The sequence below is a fragment of the Astatotilapia calliptera genome, chromosome 3 (assembly GCF_964374335.1).
Source record: "Astatotilapia calliptera chromosome 3, fAstCal68.1, whole genome shotgun sequence".
Classification (NCBI taxonomy): domain Eukaryota; kingdom Metazoa; phylum Chordata; class Actinopteri; order Cichliformes; family Cichlidae; genus Astatotilapia; species Astatotilapia calliptera.
The window spans coordinates 13515324-13528739 of record NC_137424.1 but is presented as its reverse complement, the minus strand read 5'-3'; the positions used below and the strand labels follow the sequence as shown (position 1 = coordinate 13528739).

At 42.3% G+C, this 13416-nt stretch overlaps 1 protein-coding gene across 1 annotated transcript in view; it reads right to left on the bottom strand.

Annotated features, from left to right (window-relative positions):
• LOC113011577 (NACHT, LRR and PYD domains-containing protein 12-like) overlaps positions 1 to 11979 on the bottom strand; it is a 30081-nt gene extending 18102 nt beyond the window's left edge. Inside the window, exons 1-6 of the mRNA XM_080298174.1 lie at positions 11904 to 11979; positions 5287 to 5418; positions 5025 to 5174; positions 4805 to 4918; positions 2106 to 2182; positions 198 to 1989 (exon numbers count right to left, since the gene is read on the bottom strand). Coding sequence (XP_080154300.1) covers positions 198 to 1989; positions 2106 to 2182; positions 4805 to 4918; positions 5025 to 5174; positions 5287 to 5375 — 2222 coding nt within the window. The 5' untranslated portion in view covers positions 5376 to 5418; positions 11904 to 11979. The remainder of the gene's footprint in view (positions 1 to 197; positions 1990 to 2105; positions 2183 to 4804; positions 4919 to 5024; positions 5175 to 5286; positions 5419 to 11903) is intronic.
• Between the last annotated feature and the right edge of the window lie 1437 nt (positions 11980 to 13416).

The window sequence follows — 13416 nt, the reverse complement described above, 5'->3', positions numbered from 1 at the left end:
GACACACTTCAAATCTGTTCTCCACTCTTGGATTTGGGATCCATGGAGCTGCTGCTGAGTCTGTACAATAAAGGAATGGTGTGGAAGGTTGCAGCGTACGGACACAAACACTTTGTGCTTACAATCTGATTTTATTTTCAACATTAAACTACTAACCTACACTGATCAATGATGTTAATGATCACATCTGGACTCACCCAGCCTTTCTGCAGTTCCTCACAGCTGGAATCAGTCTCTGTCGTCCCTGCTCTGATGTTTTGTACTTCTGCAGGTCCAACTCATCCAGAACCTCCTCTGACATCTGCAGCATGAAGGCCAGAGCTGAGCACTGGATCTCAGAGAGTTCCTTCTCTGATCTGTTCTCTGACTTCAGGAACTCTTGGATCTCCTGATGTACTGAGAGGTCGTTCATCTCCATCAGACAGTGGAAGATGTTGATGCTTCTGTCAGGAGAGATTTTATCACTGTTCATCTCCTTCAGGTTGTTGATGACTCTCTGGATGGTTCCTGGACTGATCTCTGTCTGACCCAGCAGACCTGCTAAGAGTCTCTGGTTGGACTCCAGACAGAGGCCATGAAGGAAGCGAACAAACAGGTCCAGGTGGCCATTTTTACTCTGGAGGGATTTCTTAATGGCTCGTTTAAGGAAATCATCCAGAGAGGACTCGTTGTATTTTTGTCCCAAAAAGTTCATCAGCACCTCTGTCTTCCTGTTGGTGTGACAGTGGAACATGTAGACAGCAGCCAGAAACTCCTGAATGCTCAGATGAACAAAGCAGTAGACTGGTTTCTGGAAGATCACACACTCTCTTTTGAAGATCTCTGTACAAACTCCTGAGTACACCGAGGCCTCTGTCACATCCAGACCACACTGCTCCAGGTCTTCTTGGTAGAACATGATGTTTCCTTTCTCCAGATGTTCAAACGCCAGCCTCCCCAGCTTCAGAAGAACTTCCCTGTTAGCCTCCGTCAGCTCCTGTGGACTCGTCTCACGTCCCTCATGGTACTTGTTCTTCTTCCTCTTTGTCTGAACCAGCAGGAAGTGTGAGTACATGTCAGTCAGGGTCTTGGGCAGCTCTCCTCTCTGCTCTGTAGTCAACATGTGCTCCAGAACTGTAGCAGTGATCCAGCAGAAGACTGGGATACTACACATGATGTGGAGGCTCCTGGATGTCTTCATGTGGGAGATGATTCTGCTGGACAGCTCTTCATCACTGAATCTCCTCCTGAAGTACTCCTCCTTCTGGGCGTCAGTGAAGCCTCGTAATTCTGTTAGCCTGTCAACACATGTAGGAGGGACCTGATTGGCTGCTGCGGGTCGGGAAGTTATCCAGACGAGAGCCGAGGGAAGCAGATTCCCCTGGATGAGGTTTGTCAGCAGCTGGCTGACTGATGACTTCTGTGTGACATCAGACAGCAGCTTCCTGTTGGTGAAATCCAATGAAAGTCTGCTTTCATCCAGGCCGTCAAAGATGAACAAAAGCTGAGAGACAGCCAGCTTCTCTGCTGTGACCTTCTGTAATGTTGGATGGAAAACATGGAGCAGCTCCAGAAGACTGTACTGCTCATCTCTGATCAGGTTCAGCTCCCTGAATGAAAGCAGAACCACCACACTGACATGTTGGTTCTCCAAGCCCTCTGCCCAGTCCAGAGTGAACTTCTGCACTGAGAAGGTTTTTCCAACACCAGCCACGCCGTTGGTCAGAACCACTCTGATGGGTCTCTGTTGGTCAGGTAAGGCTTTAAAGATGTCCTGGCACCTGATTGGAGCGTCATGGAGGGCGTCCATCTTGGAAGCTGTCTCCAGCTGCCTCACCTCATGTTGGGTATGAACCTCTTCACTCTGTCCCTCTGTGATGTAGAGCTCAGTGTAGATCCTGTTGAGGAGGGTTCTACTTCCTGTTTCATCACTTCCTTCAGTCACACGTTCACATCTCTTCCTCAGACTGATCTTATGTTCATCTAAAACCTCCTGCAGACCAACATCTGCTGAAAGAAAGAAAAACAATGAGACTAAAGAGAAAGAAAACTCTTCAATGTCTGAACAACACAAGAAGTCCAGTTTTCAGAAATGAGTCCATCAGCAGACAGATGTTCAGTCTTACTTTGTACACAGCTGCTCTGACTGGCTGTCTGCAGTCCAGCTCTGCTTCTGGATCTTTCTCCGCACTGTGCAGAAGCTCTGATGGTGACACAGAAAAGTCACAGTGGAGATACTTCTGTCCACCTTTGATTAGACTCATTATAAAAAGGAAACAAAGTTTGAACACAGTCATGTTTCCAGTTCACTGACTTACATTTATTCCATGGACACTCACTCTAACCTGAACCACAGCTACAACCCAACATTGTTGAGGCCTCATCTCCTCCTTTCCTGACTGTAGAGGTTAAATATGCAACAACCGACAAATAAAAGAATTTGGTTCATTTCAAAGAAATTCACACGGTGACCAAGTAAAGTAACCGTAGTAAAGGAGACAACATCCCGTTGATGGTGGGATTATTTGAAAGATTTGCTTTAGTCACGTCACCAAATGCAGCTGAACCACCCGTGGATCCATGTTTGACCATTCTACCACTCTGAGCTCTGCTTTTTAATCATTTTATTATTATCATCATTCATTTATTCATTCTTTGGAGGGGGGCTATTTCCTAATGCCGCCCTAATAAGCTGATGTTCAAGGGGAAATATAACAGAAACTCTTTCAGTGTTATTCATTAATAAATTAACAGATAAACTGTGAAGAAGAAAAAAACTGAGATTTAAAGGAGAGAGTGAGAAACTTGATCATCCATCCTCATAATACATGTTTATCAGTATCTGCTGTGACCATACTGCAGTAATAACTACAAGTCTACATTTCTGTGACTGTTGATCAATCACAGCAGGAATCTGAGCTCATCTCTGCACACAGAGCAGCTTCAGCTCTGGGATAAACTGCTCGCTTCTCGTCCTTCTCAGCTCACAGACACTCATCCTGATATTTTCCTTTAACATTTGATGGTATAATTCATCTGAGTTTACACTTTATCTGCATAAATACAGAAAAACAGACCCAAACACCAGAAACCATCAGTTTCACCATGTAGAATATATTGTTGTTTCCTTGCTTTTAATTCAGAGAAAAACTCTGATTTTGATTTTCTCTGTTCTCTTTGCCACAGCCCATCCCAGCAGCAGCTGAAGCAGCTGACTGTCACAACACTGAATAACACTTTAGGAGGAATTTCAGAGGTCAGTAAAGCTCCAGTTTCAACATCAGTTAATTCATCATAGTTCATCATAAATGTGAACCTGGCTGGCACACATGTTAATGTTAGCCATTTAAATATTAGCAGTTAGCTGAGGCCACAAGAAGAAGAGGCCCTAGAAGAACAATGGATGATAAGATTAGATTTTCAAGACTAGGCAGAGACGTGTTTTCCTTCACTGTCTCTTACAGAGGAGGGAGCAGATACCAGACGAGGTCACGGAGGTACGGGGAGGATTCGCAGTAGACAGCAAGACTGCCACGTCCATGCGAGAGAGCGATGGCTATGATAATCTCTGTAATCCACCAGTGTGCTCATGCTTTTTTAAGTGAAAACATATTTTCAATGATCAAATCTAATTCTGTTTGTTATTTGTGGATTTTAAATGTCCTTGACAGAGACAGATGATAATCATTATCCTGCACTGTGGTCTCAGGTTTGGTCGAGCTAGCACAAAGAATGGCTATGTTGAACTTCCTCCTGGGATCTACACTAAGAAGTGAGTCCAACATTAGCAGGGTCTCTTTCCTTTATCTGGATTCACTTTAGCATTCACAGTCACGTGAAGCTTGTTATTAACTCGATAAGTCAACCCAGGCTTTCAGCTGAGCGCTCACATGAAACACACGGTGTTGGCAGCATCTGATCAATCATATTCATGGAGACGTGTATCAGCAACAGAGCAGCTGAGTTTGCAGAAGGAAGTCAAACTAAACCACAGGAACAATATGAGGAGATTACACACATAATAAAATACTAGCAGTAACACAGCTGCTGCAGACAAATCAGTCGTGTGATCGTGTGTGAGAGGAGAAGGACTGTAAAGGAGTTTGGTGTTAAAAGCTCTGTATGAATGTGGGAGACTTTGAAGGGCTTTAAAAAGGCCAATATAAAATAAAAGGCAGCAAAATTGCTGAGTGTGAAAGTCACCAGACTTATCAGACCTCTGTGATTAAGACCTGTAAGAACACCTATTTGTACTTGTTGGCATTATATCAAACACACACGTATATTAAGCCTTTGTTTGAACTCTGGTTGAATTTGTTACTTTCAGACTGTGAAACATCACAGAGGCTGCAGCTGCAGATCTTTTATTCACCTGGAAATTTACTTTAAATGTTAGATGGAAAATGTATTGCTCAGTTTAACCAAAGTAAGAACAAGAATCCATAAACCTTCATAAAGACAAACATCTCCCAGAACATTGAGCTGCTGAAGTGTCACTGAAGGGAAAAACTATTTGTCCTCCTCCATCCAGCAACACCTGAAACACCTGAGTGGAAGCTCCTCCCTACACTGTGTTTGAAGCAAAGCACAAAGGAGACACCTGCTGGAGCAGCTGGAGTCCTACAGACACTCAGCCTCTTCACTACACAAACACCTCCTACAACATCCACTCTTTCCACTCTGACTGCTGTGTTTGTGGAAACACTCCAACACACACCGCTTCACATACCAACATAGAAATGTGTGAAAAAGAGCTGAGCTGATATTAAACATGAGGATTTATTCAGAAATACAGAGTCAGGAACAACATCTGGACACACATTACCTCTCAGCAGCAGAAGAACAGCCTTTAAAGTCAGCAACAATACCCTTCGACACGTTGCTCTTTAAGGAAACACAGCTGGGTTCAGGTCCAGGAGATTCTGGCCTCTTATTGATCCTAAAAGAAAAACAATAAATGTCACAGCTTCATGAGATAGGAAGGAAAAACTGGAAATATTAAATTAAAGACATGATGAACAATCTCATAAAAAGATTGTACTTACTCTTTGTCACATAACAGTCTTTTGTTAAAGTTTACACGAATATCCTTCGACTCGTTGCTCTTCAAGGAAACACAGCTGGGTTCAGGTCCAGGTTCTGGATTAGTTTCAGGGTTATGTCCAGCTGAGCCTGGTACGCCCCACAGCTCTGGGCTTTAAAACAACACACACAGAGGTATGAGTGTGAATAATGATGGAGCAGTGATGTGAGTGCTGAGCTGTGACATGGAGAAGAGTCATGGACAGTTAGAGATGGTCATCTCACCTCTGAGCTTTGGTCTGGCTCTCATGTTCCCCACACAGAGTGCTTTTAGAGGGAGGGACTCCCTCCTCTCTGTCCTCACACTGATCCATGCTGCTCAATTCACATCAGCTCACACACACTTTCTACCTTCACCTGCAGAGGAAACACAAATCATTCATGTGCACATCAACTGAGAGCTGCAGAGGTCGTGTCTGATGTGTTGGACTAACATCCATCTGAGACGCAGCTTTCATCAGTTCACTACAAAAAGTGTCACAGAGCCCAGTTCAGCCTCCAAATCCTCCATTACTGTAGTCCTACAAAGCAGTAGGTCAAACATGGCTACAGAGAGCAGCTTTATGTCAGTAACCATGTCCAGGACCGAGCTGACTGCTTACAGAGTTCATACTCTAACTGCTAGCTGCTCTGCTAGCTAAGCTAACTCAGTAACAGTGACTCTGACAGCAGTTACTGTGGAACAGCGGCCGAGCTCAGGACACATTCAGTGTGTTTAGTCTGAGTCCTGGACTCTGATTCAATGGATTCAATCCAGCTCAGAGTTTCATGTGTTCCTCAGAATAAAATACATGTACTAATATAACAGAAGTAATGCTCTGAATGCAGGACTGTAATGGAGGATAAATAAGGTTTTTACAGCCTGAAAGAAACATTCAGTTCATGTATTTGTAGACAGTGAAGCAGTTTTTAATACTGCAGCTGTTTCCTTCACCTGTGTGTGTGTGAGCCACACCTGCATGTGCTGCTTTAGAAATATGTGGTCTGACTGCTCAGACTGAGTCTAGGAGGAAAGTTCACACGCTGGAGAAAGTTTTGTTCCTAACTTTGTCAGAGTTCGGCTCCAAAGACAAAGAAGACGGAGCTCACAGTCTGTAGATGGTCCTCAGTGTGTGTGTGAAGCCAAGAAAGCACACAGGAGTGTGTTTATGTCAGCAAATCAGTGTGTGTGAAGAGTCTGAGGGAGTGTGTGAATGAGACTCAACACTGAAACCAACAGTCCAAGAAAAGCGTCTGGATTTCTTTAAGTTTAACTTAAAGAAATCCAGACGCTTTTCTTTTTGTCTCCATAATGTCTCCATAATGCTGCAATGTTATCTGCCCCAGAAACACTGTGCAGAAGCTCTGATGGTGACACAGAAAAGTCACAGTGGAGATACTTCTGTCCACCTTTGATTAGACTCATTATAAAAAGGAAAACAAAGTTTGAACACAGTCATGTTTCCAGTTCACTGACTTACATTTATTCCATGGACACTCACTCTAACCTGAAGCACAGCTACAACCCAACATTGTTGAGGCCTCATCTCCTCCTTTCCTGACTGTAGAGGTTAAATATGCAACAACCAACAAATAAAAGAATTTGGTTCATTTCAAAGAAATTCACACGGTGACCAAGTAAAGTAACCGTAGTAAAGGAGACAACATCCCGTTGATGGCGGGATTATTTGAAAGATTTGCTTTAGTCACGTCACCAACTGCAGTTGAACCACCCGTGGATCCATGTTTGACCATTCTACCACTCTGAGCTCTGCTTTTCAATCATTTTATTATTATCATCATTCATTTATTCATTCTTTGGAGGGGGGCTATTTCCTAATGCCGCCCTAATAAGCTGATGTTCAAGGGGAAATATAACAGAAACTCTTTCAGTGTTATTCATTAATAAATTAACAGATAAACTGTGAAGAAGAAAAAAACTGAGATTTAAAGGAGAGAGTGAGAAACTTGATCATCCATCCTCATAATACATGTTTATCAGTATCTGCTGTGACCATACTGCAGTAATAACTACAAGTCTACATTTCTGTGACTGTTGATCAATCACAGCAGGAATCTGAGCTCATCTCTGCACACAGAGCAGCTTCAGCTCTGGGATAAACTGCTCGCTTCACGTCCTTCTCAGCTCACAGACACTCATCCTGATATTTTCCTTTAACATTTGATGGTATAATTCATCTGAGTTTACACTTTATCTGCATGAATACAGAAAAACAGACCCAAACACCAGAAACCATCAGCTTCACCATGTAGAATATATTGTTGTTTCCTTTTAATTCAGAGAAAAACTCTGATTTTGATTTTCTCTGTTCTCTTTGCTGCTGATTCTCTATCTCATCTTCGCTCTCAAACATTTAAAAAGCTGCGAGTCTGCAGCTGAGGGAACACAAACTCAAACTGTCGGAACAGGTTTGATTGTATCTTGCGTTTATTAATTTGGTGATTCATCAAATGTAACTGTCAGGGTCCTGGGTCTCCTGACCCAGCGTTTTAGTTCTTTGTGGGTTTTGTATTATTGTACTTGATGTGAGTTTCTATGGTTTCTAGTTTCAATCCCTTGCCCTTCATGTTTCTCTATGCCCCCTCTGTTCTGTGTAAGTCTGTGTCTGCATGTTTGAGTTCCCCTCTGTGTCTCTCGGTTCTTAGAGTCCTCTGCCTTATGGTTTATGTCTGTGTTTCTTAGTTGCTGTCTCCACTGTGTTAAGTTCGCGTCTCTGTGTGATCCTTCCTGTTTTACTTTGAAGGTCCGTGACTTATGTGAATGTGTCCTGCTTTGCTTGTCTCGTCAGTTCTCATTTCCCCCAGCTGTGCTCTCCTTCTGTGTCTCATTCTCCTCGTTACTTCCCAGTGTATTTAGACCCTGTGTTTCTCTGTGTCAGTGTTGCGTCGTACCCTCAACTAGCTGTGTGTGTTTTGCCTCCGTGTTACCAGTGTTTTGTTTCCAGCTCCAGCTCCAGCTCCAGTTCAGTATTTCTGCTTCAGTGTTTTAGTCCACCAGCGTTTTTGTTTGTCTTTTGGTGAGTTTAGTTAGTAAGAGGTTTTCCAGCAATAAAGCTGCGCTTTAAGTTGAACTTCTGTGTCTGAGTCCTGCATTTTGGATCCACCACTCCTGCTTGCCCGCCTGCCACACAGCCAACCATGACAGTATAACTGTCATAATCTGCTGCTGAGTCTCTTACGCTGATGAAAATGCAGAAAACACAGATCACGAACACCAGTTCAACCAATCACATTCATTCCACTTTGATCTGTGACAAACTGATGCATTCATCTCTGTTAAAGTGTTGCGTTAGACTGCTATATATTTTTGTGTTCTTTATGCTGTAGATTTTCATGTCTCTGGAATAGTTGCAGCAATAAGGATGATTTTCTGTAAAATAATATTGATATGAGCCGTGAGTTATTCGTAGATGAGCGTTAGATTAGTTTGATGGGTTAACTCAGAGCTGAAGATATGGTGAACATGCTGACCTCGCTCCGTGGTGTACAGGGCCGTTTACCCTCATGATTAATATTCACAATAAAATATGAGGCGAACGTCATGAAGTCTGTGTGTGTTTCATAGTGTCGAACCACCTTTGTACAGTGAAACCTAACAGTTACTACATGACGGAAACACCAACGTTGTTTCTTTTATGCGTTTATCAGGTCACGCTGATTATTGAACAGAAACCCAAACATCAGCTGTTAATCGAATTTTTTTGCTCTCTCTCCTCCTTAAACATGTTTTTAATGTTAGTTATAATTCAGAATTGGCGACTGGAACACGTATGACACATACGAACATCAGGAAATAAAACCTCAGTAAATGAAGTCAGTGTACAGCGGGGGTTATGGCAGCTGTGTACCGGGACATGCGCTTTGTCGGTGGTAATAACAGCTCAATTGCTTGCGAGGCGAGCGGGTCTGTCCCACGCTTTGCCGTGAGCAGGGTTTATACGCCTTTTTCAGAGTCAAATTCAAGCACTTTTTAAGCACTTTCAAGGTCCCTTTTCAAGCTTTTCCAGCACATCAGCCCCCCCCCCCCCCCCCAAAAAAAAGAATGCATGTTTCAATTCGCATTGCCTCAGTAAGACCATGTGAAAATGAAAACAAATTATCCTACGTGAACTTAAATACCTTTGTTCAACTTTTGCTAACAAATAGAAAAACGCACCACACAAAAATACAGTGGAACCCCGACTTACGAATGCCCCATTTCACGAAAAATTCAGGCACTGAATGGCAATATTTCTGCCCGTGTTATGGCAAAATGCCCGAGTAACGAAAGCTTCGATTGGCTGAGCCTACAACGCCCACAATGCCTTCCGAATCATGTGACAACCCCTTGGTTTCCGCACTTGCGCTTCGCTGTTCGACTTGAACGACGAATTGTTGTTCTAGTTAGCAATTAGCCTATAGCCTATCGTTCAGCATCGCCTCACTTAAAACGCGCAACTCAATTACGAAAGACCCTCGGGAATGAATTCATTTTGTAAGTCGGGGTTCCACTGTACTGTACTACCTTATATACATAGTGTATAAACTCTAAATGCCCATTTCACTTAAAAATTAAGATGTGAAAATGTGAACAAAAAAACAAAAAAAGAAAGAAGTCTGCTCATCAGATATTGATGCTTCTTTCCTGTGTGACAAGAATTAGGAGACAGATATTTGTTTTTGTTTTTTTAAGTTAATTCCCAATAAAACTGTTTTATTGCTAACTACATTGCTGTCTGTATTATTGCTGAAGTCCTAAAGGATCACCTTTAAAGTGTTTGTGCTAATAACATGTACAGTCAGACAGGCATGGAGAGCAGCACTGACTGGGAGGCTTTGAACAGATCAAATAGTTCAGTTCAACATATAAGACTTTAAGAATGCACAAGCATCTACTTGAAATCTATTGAATTTGTCATCTGTGATATTATTTTGTACAATTCCAGTGTATTTTGTTCATCTCCCTTAAATAAACAGGCAGTCTTAAAGTATGAAATATTCATATACAAACACATATAAATGTGTGAACTGTCTCAGTGGCTGATTGTGCCCCACAGGCCTCAGTGTGAGCTTGAAGACATTTATAATGTTTAAGTAGTTTAATGTGTAGGTGCTGACGATAAACACATTTTGAATGAAAGCCGGGGAACTTTGGTAGCACAGAAACAAGTGGCTATTCTTTGTGACCATATGGATCACTCATATTACCGTTATTTCAAATACTCCAGAAAGCTGGTGTCCAGGGTGTAATTGGCCGTTTTTGACTACTTTTGATGTGGCCTCTGTATTTCACATTTAAAAACTGTTTATCTTGCCAATCTGTTATTTTCTCATTTTGACAAACTGTATCAGCACAATTTATCTAAATTCAGACAAAATTTAAAATACAAGTAGAAAGTGATATTTTTGACTGTAAAATGGTAAATGGCCTGCATTTGTATAGTGCTTTTCTGGTCCATAGGACCCCAAAGCGCTTTACACTACATTCAGTCATTCACCCATGCAGACAAACATTCACACACTGGCGACAGCAAGCTACATTGTAGCCACAGCTGCCCTGGGGCGCACTGACAGAGGCGAGGCTGCCGGACACAGGCGCCACCGGGCCCTCTGACCACCACCAGTAGGCAAACACGGGGTTAGTATCTTGCCCAAGGATATTTGGCATGCAGCCAGGATGCAGCCTGGGATCAAACCACCGACCTTCTGATTAGTGGCTGACCTGCTCTGCCACCTGAGCTACAGCCACCCATAAAACGTAAAAACCACAAGCATGTTTAACAAATCATTTTCATAACTTGAAATGCAAACAGAAATTGTACATTTTTTAAAATACACAAACGTTTTGCAGACAACAAAGTTATATTTACCTAAAAATGCAGCCAAGGCTCAGACGCTTTTTATGTAACCATTTCAAACTATTTACAGAACAATCAGGCGCAAGGCAGCCCAGGCGGGGAAATTTTGCTTTTACATTTTGCGACGCATTTTATTTCTCTATCTGATATGAAAACTATTCAATCAGATAGTTTGTGGTGAGCAATAATAAACAATGGATAATCCGTATACAAACAAATTCAAGCTTTTCTCCTCAACGGAGAGCCTCCCCCGATTGAACAACAACGCGTCAACAACGTGCTGAGCTGTGACTCTTCTTCCCTCTAAAGTCCTGGTGTTAACACTCACCCTGCATCAGCTTCACCTATTTTTAAATTGTTTTTACTTTTCGAACCGACGGATCATTTGAAGCCAACCATCCAAAAACTGCTTCAGCTGTGTTTGATGTTTATGCTACAGCCTGTTTACCAATATAATCAATATCAGATATCAGAGCAACAGAAACCTCGGTGATCAGGATGCTGGGACTGAGAACAGGAAGTGGCTCAAACGTCACAGTTTCATAACGTCACCCTGAACTCCACTCACGGAGTTTCTGTCGCCATTGTAGTTTTTAAAGTCCCGTGATAAAGGCGGGGCTTTCTGTGAATCCGCACGCTCATTGGCTAATAGCTCGAGATTGACACATCGTTATCCAACGAGCGTGCGGGAACTTCCGACATAAAGTTGTTTCCTTTGAAAAACCAAAGTCTGATTATTTTTGCCTCCACTGACGGAGCCTGTTGTTCCCGCCACAGAGACACAGTAATGTCAGAGCGGTGTTAACACTCACCCTGCCTCAGCACAGCTCTCACTCTCCTCCTGCTCTCTCACACTAAACGGAGGCTCAGCTAAACTCACTTCCTCTCTACTTACAGGAAACCAGCGCTCAGAGGAGCCGACCGGCCTCACATTTCACCCACAGACACGAACAGCGTGGAATTATTTTATGTCATAAGAAGAAACATATTCATGTAAACACTCACCTGCCTCAGCTCCACCTTCCTCCTCCTGCTGCTCTGAACGGAGGCTCAATACTTTCACTTTCACTGCTGCTCCCTAAACACAGAGGATGCTGGGACTTGTAGTGTTTTCCTTCTGACGCGGTCTTCCTCTTTGTGTTTGTGTTCAAGTTATTTCGATCAGGTAAACATCAACAGAACACGAAGCCACACAGAGTTTGTATGTCGAGGTGGGTAGGAGGGTTTGGGGAGGGGTCAGAGGGAAGAGGTCTCTCAGTCTGTATATTTCAACACTAACTTCCTGTTTTTCAGTCTGGCTGAGCACTTAGTTTATGAGTCAAAAGTGGCCTTGCTTTACAAACCTTCATTATTAAAGTACATAAAACAATATAATCAGAAAATAAGCACTAAGAATATATTAATTACATGACAGTTCTCCCGCTTTTTGTGTTTCCTATGAAACACGACATAATTCCTGATTTATCCCATTAAGTTTACCTGCATGTTAAAAGGCTAAAATATAACAAAAGAGATTATGCTAAACAAAATGAAACCTTTCAATTGCCCAACCCTATCTGTCTCCTCAATGGGTTGTATGTTTTCAATGTTTCCTTATTATTCCGTCATAATTACTTCTATCCACAACAAATAAATCAAGCTCTAAGACAACACCTGTGAAATGTGAAATGTCCTAAATCTACTTCCTACACCCCCTTTTTTACCCAGAATCCCAGTTTAAACCCACTTCTGACTTCCCTCAGTGCTCACTGTAAACTCCAAACAGATACAATCAGCTTTTCTGGTAAAAGGCCCTAGATTATTTTGTCAATCTTTGGAAACATCCTCTATAGAGTTAACCCGTTTCATCTTCAAAACTTAGTCCTGGTTTCTTTGCCCCCTTTAACGTGTAGAGCATATCCGGCCTGAATACTGTGTTTGGGCAATTTACATAACATAGAAATCCTGCAACTATTCCTAAAGTCCCTCTCATTACTCTTCATTACTTTTATGCTCACATTTAACCTGTGTCTAACGAGCTTTTAATTTCCTAAACAACACATTTTCTGGAACTATGGTTCTCTGTGCTCTGTGCTTCTTTTCGGGTTCCCCTCTGGTTGGTTCCTTTCGGTCTGGGGCTTCCAGGATTCTTTCCACCCCTGTAGTCGCTGCGGTCCTGAAATCTTCTCCTGTAAAGGATAGAAAACAAAACGCCTCTCTCTGTTGCACCTCATTAATCTACTGTGTGCATCTATTGTTCCCTTAATTATTCAAAGTTGGTTCAAAATATCATGTTCTGGGCTCTATCCTTTATATTAACTTTACTTAATCTTTACTTAATCTTAATTTACTTGATCTCAATGTTCTTTATGTGTGTGAGCAACACTTTTAATTTTATTAAACACACCCAGGGTCAGATATACACCATCACCATATCAGCATAAAAACAGACAGAGACGTTCCTCTTTCTGTCACATTCTTCCATACATGACAATTTGTTTCACCTTCCAGATGATTCCTGGGGACTTACAATTTCTTG